Source organism: Phlebotomus papatasi, chromosome 1, assembly GCF_024763615.1.
Source record: "Phlebotomus papatasi isolate M1 chromosome 1, Ppap_2.1, whole genome shotgun sequence".
In the NCBI taxonomy this organism is placed as follows: domain Eukaryota; kingdom Metazoa; phylum Arthropoda; class Insecta; order Diptera; family Psychodidae; genus Phlebotomus; species Phlebotomus papatasi.
In genome coordinates, this window is record NC_077222.1 from 79,087,439 (window position 1) to 79,102,545 (window position 15,107).

General features: G+C 32.7%; 2 protein-coding genes across 3 annotated transcripts; both read left to right on the forward strand.

The window, feature by feature from the left end:
- Positions 1–49: 49 nt before the first annotated feature.
- On the forward strand, positions 50–4,736 carry LOC129810245 (glutathione S-transferase theta-1-like). Of its 2 annotated transcripts, none has more exons than XM_055860581.1 (4): positions 50–124; positions 333–484; positions 562–984; positions 4,436–4,736. In XM_055860581.1, the coding sequence occupies exons 2-4, from the start codon at positions 364–366 to the stop codon at positions 4,582–4,584; spliced, it is 693 nt and encodes a 230-aa protein (XP_055716556.1). In that variant the 5' UTR covers positions 50–124; positions 333–363; the 3' UTR covers positions 4,585–4,736. The 2 variants fall into 2 exon arrangements, with proteins under 2 accessions (XP_055716556.1, XP_055716557.1); XM_055860582.1 differs by lacking the exon at positions 50–124 and adding an exon at positions 136–149.
- A 46-nt stretch (positions 4,737–4,782) lies between these two features.
- LOC129810241 (coiled-coil domain-containing protein 149) lies at positions 4,783–14,480 on the forward strand. Its single transcript, XM_055860575.1, has 5 exons — positions 4,783–4,854; positions 4,909–5,343; positions 5,419–5,670; positions 5,840–5,924; positions 13,916–14,480. The coding sequence occupies exons 1-5, from the start codon at positions 4,789–4,791 to the stop codon at positions 14,419–14,421; spliced, it is 1,344 nt and encodes a 447-aa protein (XP_055716550.1). The 5' UTR covers positions 4,783–4,788; the 3' UTR covers positions 14,422–14,480.
- Positions 14,481–15,107: the final 627 nt, after the last annotated feature.

Below are 15,107 nucleotides of genomic sequence, written 5' to 3' on the forward strand. Positions count from 1 at the left end.
TTTAGCGATATTACAACACTATTTCTGCTCCAAACCACTCTGACACTACCTTTGAGTGTCACAACATCCACGAAACTGTGCAGAAGCGCCATCTCCTGGGACTTTTCCTGACTGATTCCAGGCGGTAAGATTTTATTTGGGTTGTTCAGGTTTTCTTGGGAATCTGGGGATTTTCTGCAAGGACATTTCTCGAATTGGGAACGAGGAAGTCCTTGAGGATTACTTGAATTTATTTCCTTTTATTAATTGTGAATTTTTATCGAAGAAAACACCATTTGAGTATATTTACTCAGCTGACACTTTTTCTTTACCTTTTATCTGCTGATCCACAGGTGTAAAGTTCAAGAGGAAAAATTTGCAGAAATGTCGTCAATTTCCTTTAAATTCTACTATGACTTGCTCTCACCACCTTCGAGAGCTCTAATCACATTTTTCAGGGTAGCAAACATCCCGGCAGAACCCATTCCAATAGCTCTGAGGAAAGGTAAATTGGCTTTTGGGGCTCTTGTTCAGTGGGATTTTGTCCAGATTTTTGGGATATTCAGAATTTCCCTGTTTCAGGTGAACATCTTACAGAGAAGTACAAGAAGGAAGTCAGCAGATTCCCTACCCTTCCCTGCATCAATGACAATGGGTTTAGGCTTTCAGAGAGCGTGGCTATTGTGAGGTATCTGAAGAATACCCGGGGATTTGATGATTTTTGGTATCCAGAAGATCCAAAAGCTCAAGCACTAGTTGATGAGTATCTGTCATGGACACACAATAACATCCGGATGACTTCTGGTCTTTATTTTATCACAAAGTGGCGTACTCCAATTTTGACTGGACAGAAGGCTGATGAGAAGGAAGTTGCCAAACTTGAGGCTGAACTCTCAAAGACTCTAGATATCATTGAGAATATCTGGCTCAAAGCCACACCATTTATCGCAGGGGATAGTCTTTCTGTGGCTGATGTCTTTGCGGCATGTGATATTGAACAACCGAGTAAGTATTACTTCCTTGCTCTCCGGAAGCAATATTCCAAAATCACCCAAACCCAAGGGGGAGATATTAGGGTGAAAATTTGTACACCACTTCCAGGCACTTCCACAATTTGCATGGAATAGCCCTGCACACTTCCAAAATTTCGCAACACTCTCGAAAATGCTGCAATACTTCCAGCACTTCCTGCACTTCATGCACTTCTTACACTTACTAATCAATAATTTATTTAATCTTATGAGAAATCTAATTAAGAAAACGTTAAAAAAAATATCCGAAGAAATTTATTATTCCGCATAGGGTAAATGTCCTAATTCAAAACCATTTCCAGACGCTTTAACTTTGACAGAAGATTCAACACATTAAGTTCATATTTTTTCTGAAGAGAATTACATAAATTTGCTCCTTGACTCCTATAGAATGTTACTGTTTAGTGAAAATTCTTTAGATATAATTTAAAAACTTCTTAAATACAAGAAAAATACACGAGCGTAAAATGCTTCTATTGGAAACAAATTAATCCAAATGGAGACAAGGGAAAGTTTCTAATTGGAGACAAACAGTGTAAGTGAAACCGCGACGAAATGCTCCCAATCCCAAAATCTTGTTGAGTTGCTCCTGAGTGCAGGATTTGTTCTTATTCCTGGTCTTTTCTCCTTTCCCATCTAAAACAATAAGAAAATCTCCAAAAAAAAAAAATCATATTTCCGGGGTTTCCTATTGAAGCATTTGCAGACACTTCAGAAAAACCCTTTTTGTTCACGAAATAAGGTAATTATTTCATTTGAAAACTTTACGTACCGGTAACAATAAAGATTACCAATTAATTTAACTAAAATTAGCCAGAAATGTGACATTAAATGTTAAACAAAACGAATAAATAAAAGTCACCTCATTGTGTTTTTCATTGGAAAACATGGTCTCGATCTATGAAAAATTCAATAATGAAAAAGTACACTTTTAATACTGTATTTATCGTGAAAACAATTACGTTTCCATTTGGAGTAGCGAAAAATTTGCATTTGGAGCAGGTTTTGAATTAGCTCAATTTACCCTACTAATCAATAATTTATTTAATCTTATGAGAAATCTAATTAAGAAAACATTAAAAAAATTTCTGAATAAATTTATTATTCCGCATATTTCTAACATTTTGCTTATAATTTGAATTTCTAGCGACAGATATTCTTGCATACTTTCAGTAATTTAATATTATCTTTGTTTTACGAAGGGGTGTATCAACATATTTTGAATTTTTCTAAGAGACCAGTGAAGCTACTTTTGGAAAATAGAGTCTCTAAAAAAATGTATTGTCGTTTGCAATTATTGACGCTGTGCTGGAAAGTCTGTAAGAATCCAAAAGTACGAGTGCAATAACTAATTCAGCACTTCAGATGTATCTTCACATTTTATTAAGCTTGATTTTCTCCCTGGTTTCAAAATTCTTTAAATTTTAAAATTTTGCACTCTTGGGAAAGGTTTTTAGTGATTGCTAATTTACTTTTGCAACAAGCTTGGCTATTTTTTGCAGGACCTTTTCCGTTATTGTTGTATTAGAGAAATTTCTCCAAAATTATTTTCCAACATTTTAATAATCTTTTCAATTGTTATCGAAAAATTTTCTTTCATTGGGATACTCACAATATAGCCATCAATATTAGAGATCGTTTAAAAGGGAATTGATATTTCGAAGAGTAAATCCCTATTTCGAAATTTTGAAAGCCACTTTTAATTATCTTTATTTAGAGCAAGAACACAATCTAAATAAACCTCCAAGATGTTTTTTTTTACAGAAGTCCATCACTTAGATTTATTCAAAATTACGCAAACATTAAATATTACAAATTTTCGTCAGTTAAATCAGCATTTGTCGTAACTTCCTTTTGACAACTTTTCAGGAGACGAAATTTTCAGTTCAGCTTTATTTTTCTTAAAAATGAGCCCCGAATGCGATACTTTTGAGTCAAAATAATAAAAGTGGCACTAATAAACTGTAAGTTAACTCGAGAAAATCTTTATAAAATTATTTAAAAGCTGCAATATTGAGAAATATGTTAGAAGAGACACAAAAATATTTTATCGTAACTTCCATCGTTTATAAAGCCGTAACTTCCAATGTATGGAGATTCTGGAAGTTACGACAATTTTCTAAAATGCATTATATTAATTTGAATTATTCTAGTGATAATAAGCGCCTTTATTTGACTAAATTAGTCAAAAATACTGTTATCCCTGTCCCTAAAAGCTTTTATTTCATAAGTTTTATTGAATAAGTTTTGTGTGCCACCGCCACGTCGCTTGTTTTGTTTTGAATTAATGACAGATGGGTAGGAATTTTTTCTCACTTTTTCCTCGCAAATATTGAATTAAAATGATTTCATGTTACACTATTCGCACTGTCTTTCTATATTTGGAAGAGTTTATAAAAGTTTTATTGAGAAATATTGCAATTTTGCTGCAAATTACAAGCCACGCAAGTGAGCAAAAGAAGTTACGGCAAATATGCTGATTAGAGAAAATTTTGTATGAAAATTTGTCGTAACTTCCCCAAAAATGGAAGTTACGACAAATTCTGATAAATTTTTCTTAATTAAGGGCACGTACGATAATTTTTGTTTAAAATAATTTTGATTGGGATTATAAAAGTTTCTTTTGCACAAGTGCGATTAATAAATAAAATTACGCTGATTCCAAATATGTGTATATCTCAAAATCGCAAAAATGAAGTTACGATAAATGCTGATTTAACTGACGAAATGTTCCTTTTCGTTTCTCATTTTGTAAATGTTCTCAAAAGCAGAAACAGACCTTTTTGAAGAATACTTTTGAATACACTAAAATCTTTCCAGAATATGCAGAAACGTAAACAAAAAAATGGTGGATGTGTTCTATGGGATACCCCTTAACTACATTTGCGAAAAAGTCCCACGAATTTATGCAATTATCCAATACATACATATTTACGATAAATTATTGAAATAATTATATCAAATTGATTCAAAGTCAATTGCAATAGCTATTCCATTATTTGTGAGCAACTATATGAATTTGAAATAACTGTAAAAATTATAGAAAACTATTATTCAGCTGAATATTTCCTCGTAAAAATTACAAGACAAATTAACCTGTAATAAATTTGAGCATATTTGCTCCATCTCATTGTCATAACCGAACTTGTAAAATGTCAAAAAGGATCTTTTCAAATTACACTGACGTTCGAATTAAAAATCTTAACTAAAAGTAGCGTAGTCTGAAAAATATGGAATTAGGCAGAAAAGTTTTTATAATCGGGCACTTCCACTTCCAAAGACTTCCAAGCACTTCATTTTTAATCGTACACCACTTCCAACCCTAATATCTCCCCCTTGCTTAAACCGTTTTTTCGCTCAAAATCTTAGAATCATGAACAGAAATCTCTGAAAACAAAATCCTCAATAATTCATTTTTCAATCAGGAATTTGTGGCTTTGATCCTCTGAATTCCCGGCCCAATCTTACAGCATGGTTTAGTCGTGTTAAGGAGAAACTCGATCCAATCTTCACGGAACATCACAAATTCATCTACAAGTACGGTCAGCGGTTCCAGGAAGCTTCCAAACTCTGAAGGAACTGCGCCGGCGTGGATTCCATGAGTTCCACAGGCCAGGTGCTTTTGATTGTCAATGTGACCATGGATATTTTGGGGTGAAGGAAGGGAAAAAACAAGTGGTTTTAAATTAATAAAAGAGCATCAGTGCGAACTGATAAGACTTCCGATTGAATGTTTTATTCCTTGAGAAGTGTACAGGTGTGACTAAAAGACTTCCAAATGGATGAAGGCGGTGCTGGAAGAGTAAAGTTCCTGGATGAGCATATGGAGAACTACAATATCGAAGTGAGTCTGGGAAAAGCTTTTGGCTGAATGACTTCCTAATGGTTTAAATTGCAGCATTCAGCTCTTCATCGGAAGCTCCAGAGCAAGGTGGAAGCACTGAAGATAATGCGTAAAGAATTGGAGCGCTTCCGGACTGAGCGGGATCAATTCAAATTGATGGCTGAAACCCTGCAAATGCGCTACACAGCTATAAAAAAGAGCCTACATTCAGGCGATTCCATGTCCATTGAGTACATGGAGAGATCGAGTGTAGCTGCCCTTGTGAATGACCTGCGAGAGAAGAATACAGCTTTGGCCACGGATCTCGAATCCCTGAGGCAGAGTCTGAGCGAGAAGGAGGGTGACATTAAAGTTCTCAGGGAGAGGAGATGCAATCTCTGTGAAAAGTGTCAGAGTGGAAGGCTCAATCAGGATGAGTGTTCACCGAGGGATGAATGGAATGTAGAAAAATCCAAATTTATAGCTCAATTGGAAGATCTCAAGAAAAAGGTATGATAATAATATTTTTTTTCATCTCAAATTCAACTTTAATAAATTTAATTGGACTTCCGATATCTTCTCTAGAATGCACAGCTACGGTATGATTTCCGTTCGTTGCTGGATGAGAAGGAGGAAGTCATCACGGAACGGGATGCTTTCAAGTGCAAAGTTCATCGGCTCAATCATGAATTGAGTGTGGCACTGAAGGGAAGTGAATCGCAAATAAAAGTCCTCGATATTGATTCACTTGTGAGGGAAAATAAGTATTTGCAGGAGAAATTGAAGAATGTGGAGAATGAATTGGAACTCGTGCAGCATTCTCTCAACAAGTACAAGGTGAGATTTCAATTTTATTCTCAAAATTTTCCTCAATGAAAAGAATTTATTCCTCTTGAAATGTTTCATTGATGTTTCATCTGTGTTTCATGTGAATGATAATAGGAAAATTGAATTAATTCAATATTAAAATTTTAATAAACATTTTACTCACTTCTCTGCACGACAGTCAATGCTGGAGATGAAGAGGAACAAAAAGGGCATTGTGAAGCTGGGGAATAGCAACAGTGATATGATAATGTCACACAAACAAGGTAAATATAATTTTCTCTCTCGAGTTTATTTTCATTTCAATTCATACAGGTCATTGTTCAATGGTCTGCAAAACAAATTTTTTATTAGTTAACAAAGGCATTTTCTCCATCTCACAAATTTTATAAAACAGGATTTGTACCTTGTTGAAATTTAGGGATTATAAAATAATTTCTTGATTAGAGATTTAAGAGAGAAAGATCTTGCGATGCTTTACTCATAACTTTTTTTAAAATTACTTTTAATAACTCAATAATTCTTTTAGAATATACTTTTGAAATTCTAGTTGAAAACTTATAAGTATAGTAAAACAGTCGCAAAGAAAACACTTAAAATTATTGTGATAATGATAGGTAATAAACCTAATATAATAACTATACGGTTATAATTTTATTTAAATCAAGCTGTTAAGAATATAAAAGTACAACATTGAAAAAAGAAATAATTAAAAAAATATTAAAAATTCTATCATTGAGACTTGAATTTTTTAGATTAAAAAAAATACATATTCGATGGACAAAATTTCTCGGAATTGGTTCGTCTGGAAATCAAAAAATCAAATACAGTGGGACCTCGATAGAGTCAACCCGCGATAGAGTCAATTTCCAATAGAGTCAAAAGCTATTTTTTTACTCTACGGACTCCGATACAGTCAACTTGGACCCAAATTGACTCCGATAAAGTCAGCTTTTCCATTGTTATTGAACTGATAATATTGTATGACTTTTTCGAAATTAAAATCAGTGTTTTGGTGTATCAATGTAACGTTTTCAACACAAGAAAACAATATTATGATAAAATTCGTATATTAACCGTGAACTAAATTGTCGACAAAATAATTTTTTTTGTGATTTTAAGCGTTTTGACATATTAAAAGTTCTCGTATCTTTTCTTTCTTGTCTTAAGATTTTTTGATTAAGCCCTATGATCCCGTATGACGTGTTTTACTGTAATCACAAAAAAAAACCGATTTTAGCGTCAAAGGGGAGGGGTAGGGAGGAAATGAGGGTCTATAGGTCTATAAATGAGGGTTTATAGCTCTTTTTGTGAAGTTTAGAGCAATAGTTATGTCATAACGAAAAGAACAACTATCAATCTCTTCTTTCATACGATAAAGGTTTAAAATACATTCTAATTAATAACTTTATTTGCATCAGAATTTTCAACAATTAAATATCTACCGGAGCTCTTCTAAAACAAAATGAAAAAAGAAATCTCTAAGACACCATTTCCTTATCTCAATATCGTGGATGGACCTCAATATTATCACATGGATAGTAATTTTCACTTGAGATACTTATTAATAATAAAATCATTCCGTAATATCAGTCCTTAATCTCCAACTTTTGCTCAAATATACGACCTTTTTGGACCAGAGGGTGTAGAATTTAAGGGTTAATTAAATAAAGTATTCTATTATCGTGTTAAATTTATCACAAACATAAAATAATACCCCTTTATATCAAAATTTCACATTTTAATTGATTTTTTGGACTCCGATAGAGTCACCAAATTCAATGGAGTCAATAGGCCTGAAAATAATTAGTTGACTCTATCGAGGTCCCACTGTACTATTTTTTTGTTTATAATATAAAAATTCATAAATAGTTTACGTTTTTCAAGACTTTTTTTCATTTTTCTATTGTAGGGGGAAGTGGGTCACCTTTGAAAGTGGGGCACTATTGAAATTGGGATTTTTTCCTAAGTTTAAGTGGAACTAAGTCATATCATAATGTAATTTAGCTTTTCAATCTGTTTGTGCACCTATATTATATCACTATAAGGCTGAGTTTTATTTAAAAATAGGTGTAGAATCCCAATTTGAAAGGTGCCCCACTTTTAAAGGTGCCCATGTATTTTATTGCTTATTATTATATCCTTTTGCCTTGCCACGCAATTTTAAGAGGATTGTACCCTATTTTTTATGGATTTTTAAAATTGAATAAATTGGAATTGAAAAATATTTCCTGTTAGCTGATGAGTTGAACTAGTCCTTGAACGAATAATTTTATGTACTTAGTCACAGTTTATTCTACAACACGAAATGTGGTGTAAAATAAGTCAATTATTTTAATTTAATTTTTTTCTTAAATCCTTCGTTCAATGACAATTTTAAATCATCAGCTAAGAAGATATATTTTTGGTTTTTGGAATTCAAATGAACCAATTTTGAGAAATCTTGTCCACCGAAAAGTTTTTTTTCAAAAAAATCTCCAAAAATCAGCCATCAGTGGCTGAATTTTTAGAAATTTTAAATGAAAATTTCAGAAAAAAATACTTTCAAGGTTGTATTTTTATATGCTTAAGAGCTTGAATTAAATGAATTTTTTGTTATATGGTTATATTAAAAAAGAAAAAGAAAAATAGGTTTTTATCTATTTTGATCCCACGTAACCCCTTAAGGGGTAACATTACTTTAGAACCCAGTATATATTATATAATATGTACAGATTTGGTTTATTACATATTAATGTACATGCGTTGAGGCTCATGATTACATATAATTTATTAAAACAAAATGAGGATGGTAAAGCTTAATCAGTAAGGCGATCACTATAGAGAAAGAAAGTATGTACCTGAAAAGCTGCAGCCAAAATTTGGTACAAATAGATTGAAAATTGCAGGATCTAGAAATACGGCTAGTTCAAAAAAAGAAAAAAAGAAATGATTTCGACAAAAATGTGTTTAAAGTAAAAGAAATTCAAATAGTGATATCACCTCTTATTGTAGAATGATTGTTTGCGGTATCTCGAATGTATCTTAAATTTTGAATTTAAAAATCATTTAAAAAGTAATTCTTTAAGAAATCGTATAATTACTTATTGGAATCCAATTTTTTATCATTTGGGATATGGAATTTGAACGGGTCCCGGTCAAAATCCCGAAAGCCAAAATCCCGAAAGCCAAAATCCCGAATGCCAAAATCCCGAAAGCCAAAATCCCGAATAGGCCAAAATCCCGAAAGTCAAAATCCCGAATTCTTAAAAGTATCATAGCTACTCCCACGATTGCACTCGCGCTTGCTGGAGGCAAAGGGAAATCTTCTGTGCCTTGGGAAATTATTCTAAACATTTTCCTCCATATAATTTCATCCCTTTCAGGATTTTAAAAATTCGGGATTTTGGCTTTCGGGATTTTGGCTTTCGGGATTTTGGCCTTTTCGGGATTTGGCGTTCGGAATTTGGCGTTCGGGATTTTGGCTTTCGGGATTTTGGCTTTCAGGATTTTGGCTGCCACCGATTTGAACACCTATCTTAAGAAATCGCTAAGAAGTATTCTCTGCTGAACAGATGTTTCTTCGACCTTACGTATTGAAGATTTTAACTCTTTTTTCGAAATCCGTATCCAAGTTAGTCAAACTTTGGGCCTCGAGTGGGTCAGTGGATAAAGTAGTAGCTCTATGACTGCGAGGTCTGGGGTTCAAAGCTGAGCAGCAGCAGAAAAAGATTTCTCATGCCATATCGGCTTTGAATTCGTCCAGTGAATGAATGAATTGTAATGTCAATGGTGCATATTGGCAAAAAAAAGTGAACCGCCTAAACAATAGAGGCTGGTACGAGAACGAGTTTCGATGTGAAAGTGGTACTTCAATCGATACAAATATTCGCTGTCACTGATCCCAAACACACACCGAGAAGGGATGCTGTGATATAGTAACGGCACTGATTGTCCACAGAGCTGCGATATAGAGTGGCTACCCGTATCGGGGGATAAGATAGAATAGGAGTGGGGAAGCATAAGGGGCCCAATTGGTGGCCTGGATGCATCGGAATATCCGAAATAGAGAACTGACCCCTGGCAAAATCTTATCTTAGTCAAACTTTGAAGTATTGTTGTTTAGGCAATAAAATTTCAAAAAAATGGCGTGAGTTCTCTCGGAGATATAAGGGATCAAAGTCGGGGAAATTCAAAATGCCGTATCTTCGGTTTTATTTTATCGAATTTGATGAGTTATGTACTGTATACACCTACGGCTAATATCGGGAGACGGCATAACGTGTATAATCAAAATAAATATTAAACTACATTCCCATCAGTTTTCCACTAATAAGCCGTGTTCCGGATAAAGCCGTAAAGCGGTCTTTAGACTAGAGATTTAGCCGATTTAGACCAGTTTTCGACGGCCTCAAAATCCTAAATAGCAACCCTTTTTATTGCTTTTTCAGAATTTAATAGGTCATTTGTCATTAATAATCCAATCCTAAGTCAAATTTCTTCCAAGAAATCTTGATTGTTAAAAAATTAGAGCAGTTAAGCCATATGGCTAAGTGTCAGGTCTGAAGCACGTATAAGTCTGTTTAGCGCATAAGGGCGCAAATGGAAGATCTTACGAAATACTAAAATTTTCTAGAACATTGAATTTCTGAAGACAAGATAAATATTTATACTGTATTAGATAAAGATACTATTATACAATGTAGAAAAGTAAAAAGCCTATCAAATAATATAGTAGTAACATAGTTGGTAAACTGAACAATATACATGAAATAGTAAAGAGTCTGGTAGGGGAGAGTGGGGCAGTTTCACCCCTAAATTGCAAAATGGATTTTGGGACCATTTTGCGAAAAGATGATAAACAGAAGTAAAACTTTATATATTCTTTACATTACAGTTGGGTTTAGGGTTAATAAAAATAATACCAATAATCCTTTAATTTCATTAGTCTATTGGGGAAAAATTCATTTCACTTGAAAGGCAGAATGTGTGAAAGTCCCTCATTACGGGGCAATTTCAAGATAAATATGAGGCAATTTTTGAGAAAGATAAAACGTGTTTATAGGAAACTCGCTATACCAGAATTGATTAAAATTACTATTTTGAAGTCTTCTAAGACTCTAAAACCTAAAAATATAATTAAACAAGAACTTTATAACAGAATTTGAATACTAATTGATCATACAGAGAAAATAAAATATCGAAAATGATTTCCAAGCCTATTTCTCATTAATTGAGCAATTTTCTTTGAATTTTTATACAAAAGAAATGTCTTTTGTAGTGCTAAGCAAATTCTGTACATTGTTGGATCATTATATCGCCTTAGAACATGTCCCTTTTAGTATAACAGGTTTATAATAGTATTTTAAAGTCTTGAATTTTTATAATACTAAAAAATATTACAATATCTCGCTGAAAACATTCAGAAAATATATTATACCAATTAAATTTATAATTTTTAAGCACTTAGAAAACACTGGAAGATTATTTTTTTTTTTTAATTTTTTTTGTGAACTTTTATGAAATACTACTTTTCATAATTTCGAACTTTATCGACAAAAACAGATACAAAACGTTTTCAATGATCATTTTAAGTTAATTTTGATTAAAAAAGTAAATTGTTAGACACTGGAAACTTCTCCGTGTGCTTGCATTAAACTGCCCCTCACGAACTTTCGGAACTCAAATGAAAATTGTCAGAACCGTCTTAGATTTCATTCAACGCTAAATGCCGTATAATAACACTGTGCGACACGTTGTGGGTGTCTTTGACGAGAGTGCCAAAACTTGTTAGAGGGTCATTTAAGGACCTCAAATCTGCAATCCGTTTGTCCGGGTCACCTCTAGATTTTTTAGGAAAAGCATTTTTAGTTTTTTGATGTTTTATAAAATTCAAAAATTCATATCTCCGGTTCTAATTATCCGGTGGTAGTCACATAAAGCTAAACTGACGCGTAATTTCATTCTCTATAACTCTTGTCAACATATCAAGCATCTACGATGAAAATGAAGTATATTTTTTAAAGATTTTTTGAAAAAGGGCACCTAAAATGGAGCATTTTTCTGTGTTTTTTCCATCTTCTAGTAATTTTCCCACTTTAATAGAGCATTTTATATGTCAAATAACTATGCCTAAAAGTTAGAGAATTTAATATACTTTCATATCTTTTTGGTTTAAATTTTCTATTCTAATTCGTTTATTTACAATAATTTATTGAAAATAAAATGCATTATTATAAAAATAAAATCTCTTATTATATATAATTATTTGGTATCTTTGTCTAACCTACAGAAGAGCATTCTCTTTTGCACTCTCACTTACACATTTCATATAAAAAGAGGCGAAATGAAAAAAAGAGACGTTTATAGAAATAGAGAGAGAAGAATAGCTGTTATGAGTGCCAAAAAACTATTCTTCTCTCTTTATTTCTATAAACGTCTCTTTTTTTCATTTCGCCTCTTTTTATATGAAATGTGTAAGTGAGAGTGCAAAAGAGAATGCTCTTCAGTAGGTTAGACAAAGATACCAAATAATTATATATAATAAGAGATTTTATTTTTAAAACAATGCATTTTATTTTCAATAAATTATTGTGAATAAACGAATTAGGATAGAAAATTTAAACCAAAAAGATATGAAAGAATATTAAATTCTCTAACTTTTAGGCATAGTTATTTGACATATAAAATGCTCTATTAAAGTGGGAAAATTAATAGAAGATGGAAAAAACACAGAAAAATGCACCATTTTAGGTGCCCTTTTTCAAAAAATCTTTAAAAAATATACTTCATTTTCATCGTAGATGCTTGATATGTTCACAAGAGTTATAGACGATGAAATTACGCGTCAGTTTAGCTTTATGTGACTACCACCGGATAATTAGAACCGGAGATATGAATTTTTGAATTTTATAAAACATCAAAAAACTAAATATGCTTTTTCAAAAAAATCTAGAGGTGACCTGGACAAACGGATTGCAGATTTGAGGTCCTTAAATGACCCTCTAACAAGTTTTGGCACTCTCGTCAAAGACACCCACAAAAAGGTAAATTTTGTCGCACCGTGTAATCATAAAACCACTGGAAATTTAATACAATTATGTTACTTCGATAGATAAGTGCAATAGTTCAGAAATTGTTGAAAATAAAACATTACAAAAAGTTTCATTTTGATGCAGTTTTATAAAATCAATTACAGAATTCAAACGAGAAGCGTCACGAAATTAATTGTTTTTATAAACATGGGTCTCATTTAGGGTAAGTGTGCCAAATTCCGGCCAGCTTGCAATTTCGGCCACCTTTTTTGTTCCTCGAATTTCCATGAATTTTTAGATTTTACGTACTCTAGAGATTATACATGCAAAAGAATAACAAAAAATGTAGCTTCGACAAACGAGATGACGTGAAAAAGGCATTGGAAGAATTCCGGAAGGGCAAGGATCTATGAGAATGAAGGTGGCCGAAATAGAGCACCAAAGCTATGTCTACATTTTTATTCATTTTAAAATGTATTAAGAATGATTTTAAAGTAAATAAAGACGATAAGCTGTCTACATGGTTCTAAGCAACACTCCTTAAAAAGAAGTAATAAAAAAATCAATTTCTATTAAAGATATTACATTTCAAACTTGAGACTTTGGCGCTTGCATGCAAATATGCCGAAATTTGGCACACTTACTCTATCTCTTCAATAACATAAAGGTTTTATCCCATTCCATTCAAAGGGATAAGAAGAATATGCAAAAATTGAAACTGCCCCGTCGTTAACTGCCCCACCCTCCCCTACATCAAAATAACTAAATAATAATAACAGTTTTACATAAAATCCAGAATTAAGTTGGCCAACATGAGCTTTTACCTTTTTTGAATCGGTGAATCGGATGATTTGTGGGATGGAGAGTGAGATGACATAATCAAACTAAAACCTTAGGTTTAGTCGTTTACTTGATGCAGCTTCAATATATTCTGTAAATTTCTGTAAAGTTCAAGTAAAATGATAAAATAAGCTTTAAACACAGATTTAGAAAAGACTTTATACAACAGCATCTGTTAATTTTGGACAACAAAAACTTTAATATGTGTTGATTTAAAAACGAATATAACTTAGAAAGTTTAATATCCTGGATAGTAAGCATTGTTGACTCTTCGTATATGGTAGCACTCTTAAGAGCTATATTGTTTTCTAATGCCCGCAAGATGTGTGCCCTGTTACTCATTCTCTTTCTGGAAATTGAAAATTTCCCTGTATTACTTGTCTCTTTTTACTGTATGTTGACAGTGAAAGTGCTCATGGAACGAGGAACAGATGCTGAATTGCCAAATAAAGCGGCGACAATAGCTGATTTAAAGTCTCTATGTCTGGCCCTTCTGGACAATGTGAATGACAAAAGTCTCGCATTGGCGCACCAGAAGAAGGCTAATAAAATTCTCGCTCTAAGAATTACGGAATTGGAGCAGAGACTTGAGCAAACAGCTTGGACAACATCACCCTCAGAACTTCTTCTCAATGGCTATTCGGCATCGAATGTGGACAAAGATCTTGAGGGTGTTGCTTCGAATTCTATCAATGCAGCCTCTTCAACTTGCACATCAGTGTCCAATGAAGAGGAAATTGATGAGAGTGAAAGCGATGTGGAACATTCTTCTTCTACATTTGATCAAGAATCAGTGGTAGATTGTGAGGAAAAACTTGAAGATTTACCTCCAGAATTGGCCCAACTTGTGGAGAAAGCTCTGAGAGAAGCTGATTCAAATGCTGAAGTCGCAACAGAAATTCTCAATTAGGTGGAAAAATGCTTGTTAAATTGGAATTCTAAAAGAAGTGTTGCTAAAAGAAAAGAAAAGTCATAAATTTTCATTTTCTTCATGAGCTTATGTGGGAAGCTCCCATTCACAAATCACCCTTGAAAATTTGTTGGACACGGCTGGAAGTAAATTGATTCTAATAATTGCTGTAATTTTTCTGACGCAAAGTGAACAAAAAAAAGATAGAGGAGAAATTGAAAAAAATTGGAAAGAGGGTAAGTTACTTTATTTATTTTTTATGACTTGTACCTTTTAAGCTGTAATTTCTCTTTTACATTTTTAAATTTTCTTCTATTTGTGGACACTTATCGGTTTGTAGTTTTTTGTTTTACTTTTTCAATGGATGCAATTTAACTTAATATAATTATTTAATTACATTTTGAATTTGAATAAAATTATCACATTATTAATTTTATTAATTAATTTCGCAACTAGTTGTGGTTTTTGGGGTTTCTAAATCATCGTAAAATAAACAATATAGCATGACAACTTTAGTATTGAATTTTAATTTATAGTCCAATTTATTTAGTGATTTATCACCAATCAACAATTAATTCAATATGCCTGCAACAACTCACAGTTATTCGGAATTAAAAGGGTATTAGAATTAATTCAGTTTTGTTTAAGTCGGTCGAAAACAAGGTCCAAAAATATATTCAGCAGAG

What these genes read in the sequence shown, in the direction of transcription:
- LOC129810241 (XM_055860575.1), top strand. Translation starts at nt 4,789, where the DNA reads ATGGATGAAGGCGGTGCTGGAAGAGTAAAGTTCCTGGATGAGCATATG. An exon ending in TGGAGAACTACAATATCGAA is followed by an intron (nt 4,855 to 4,908) that starts GTGAGTCTGGGA and finishes TTTAAATTGCAG; the next exon opens with CATTCAGCTCTTCATCGGAA. An exon ending in GATAATGTCACACAAACAAG is followed by an intron (nt 5,925 to 13,915) that starts GTAAATATAATT and finishes GTATGTTGACAG; the next exon opens with TGAAAGTGCTCATGGAACGA.
- LOC129810245 (XM_055860581.1), top strand. Translation starts at nt 364, where the DNA reads ATGTCGTCAATTTCCTTTAAATTCTACTATGACTTGCTCTCACCACCT. An exon ending in TCCAATAGCTCTGAGGAAAG is followed by an intron (nt 485 to 561) that starts GTAAATTGGCTT and finishes TCCCTGTTTCAG; the next exon opens with GTGAACATCTTACAGAGAAG. An exon ending in ATGTGATATTGAACAACCGA is followed by an intron (nt 985 to 4,435) that starts GTAAGTATTACT and finishes TTTTTCAATCAG; the next exon opens with GAATTTGTGGCTTTGATCCT.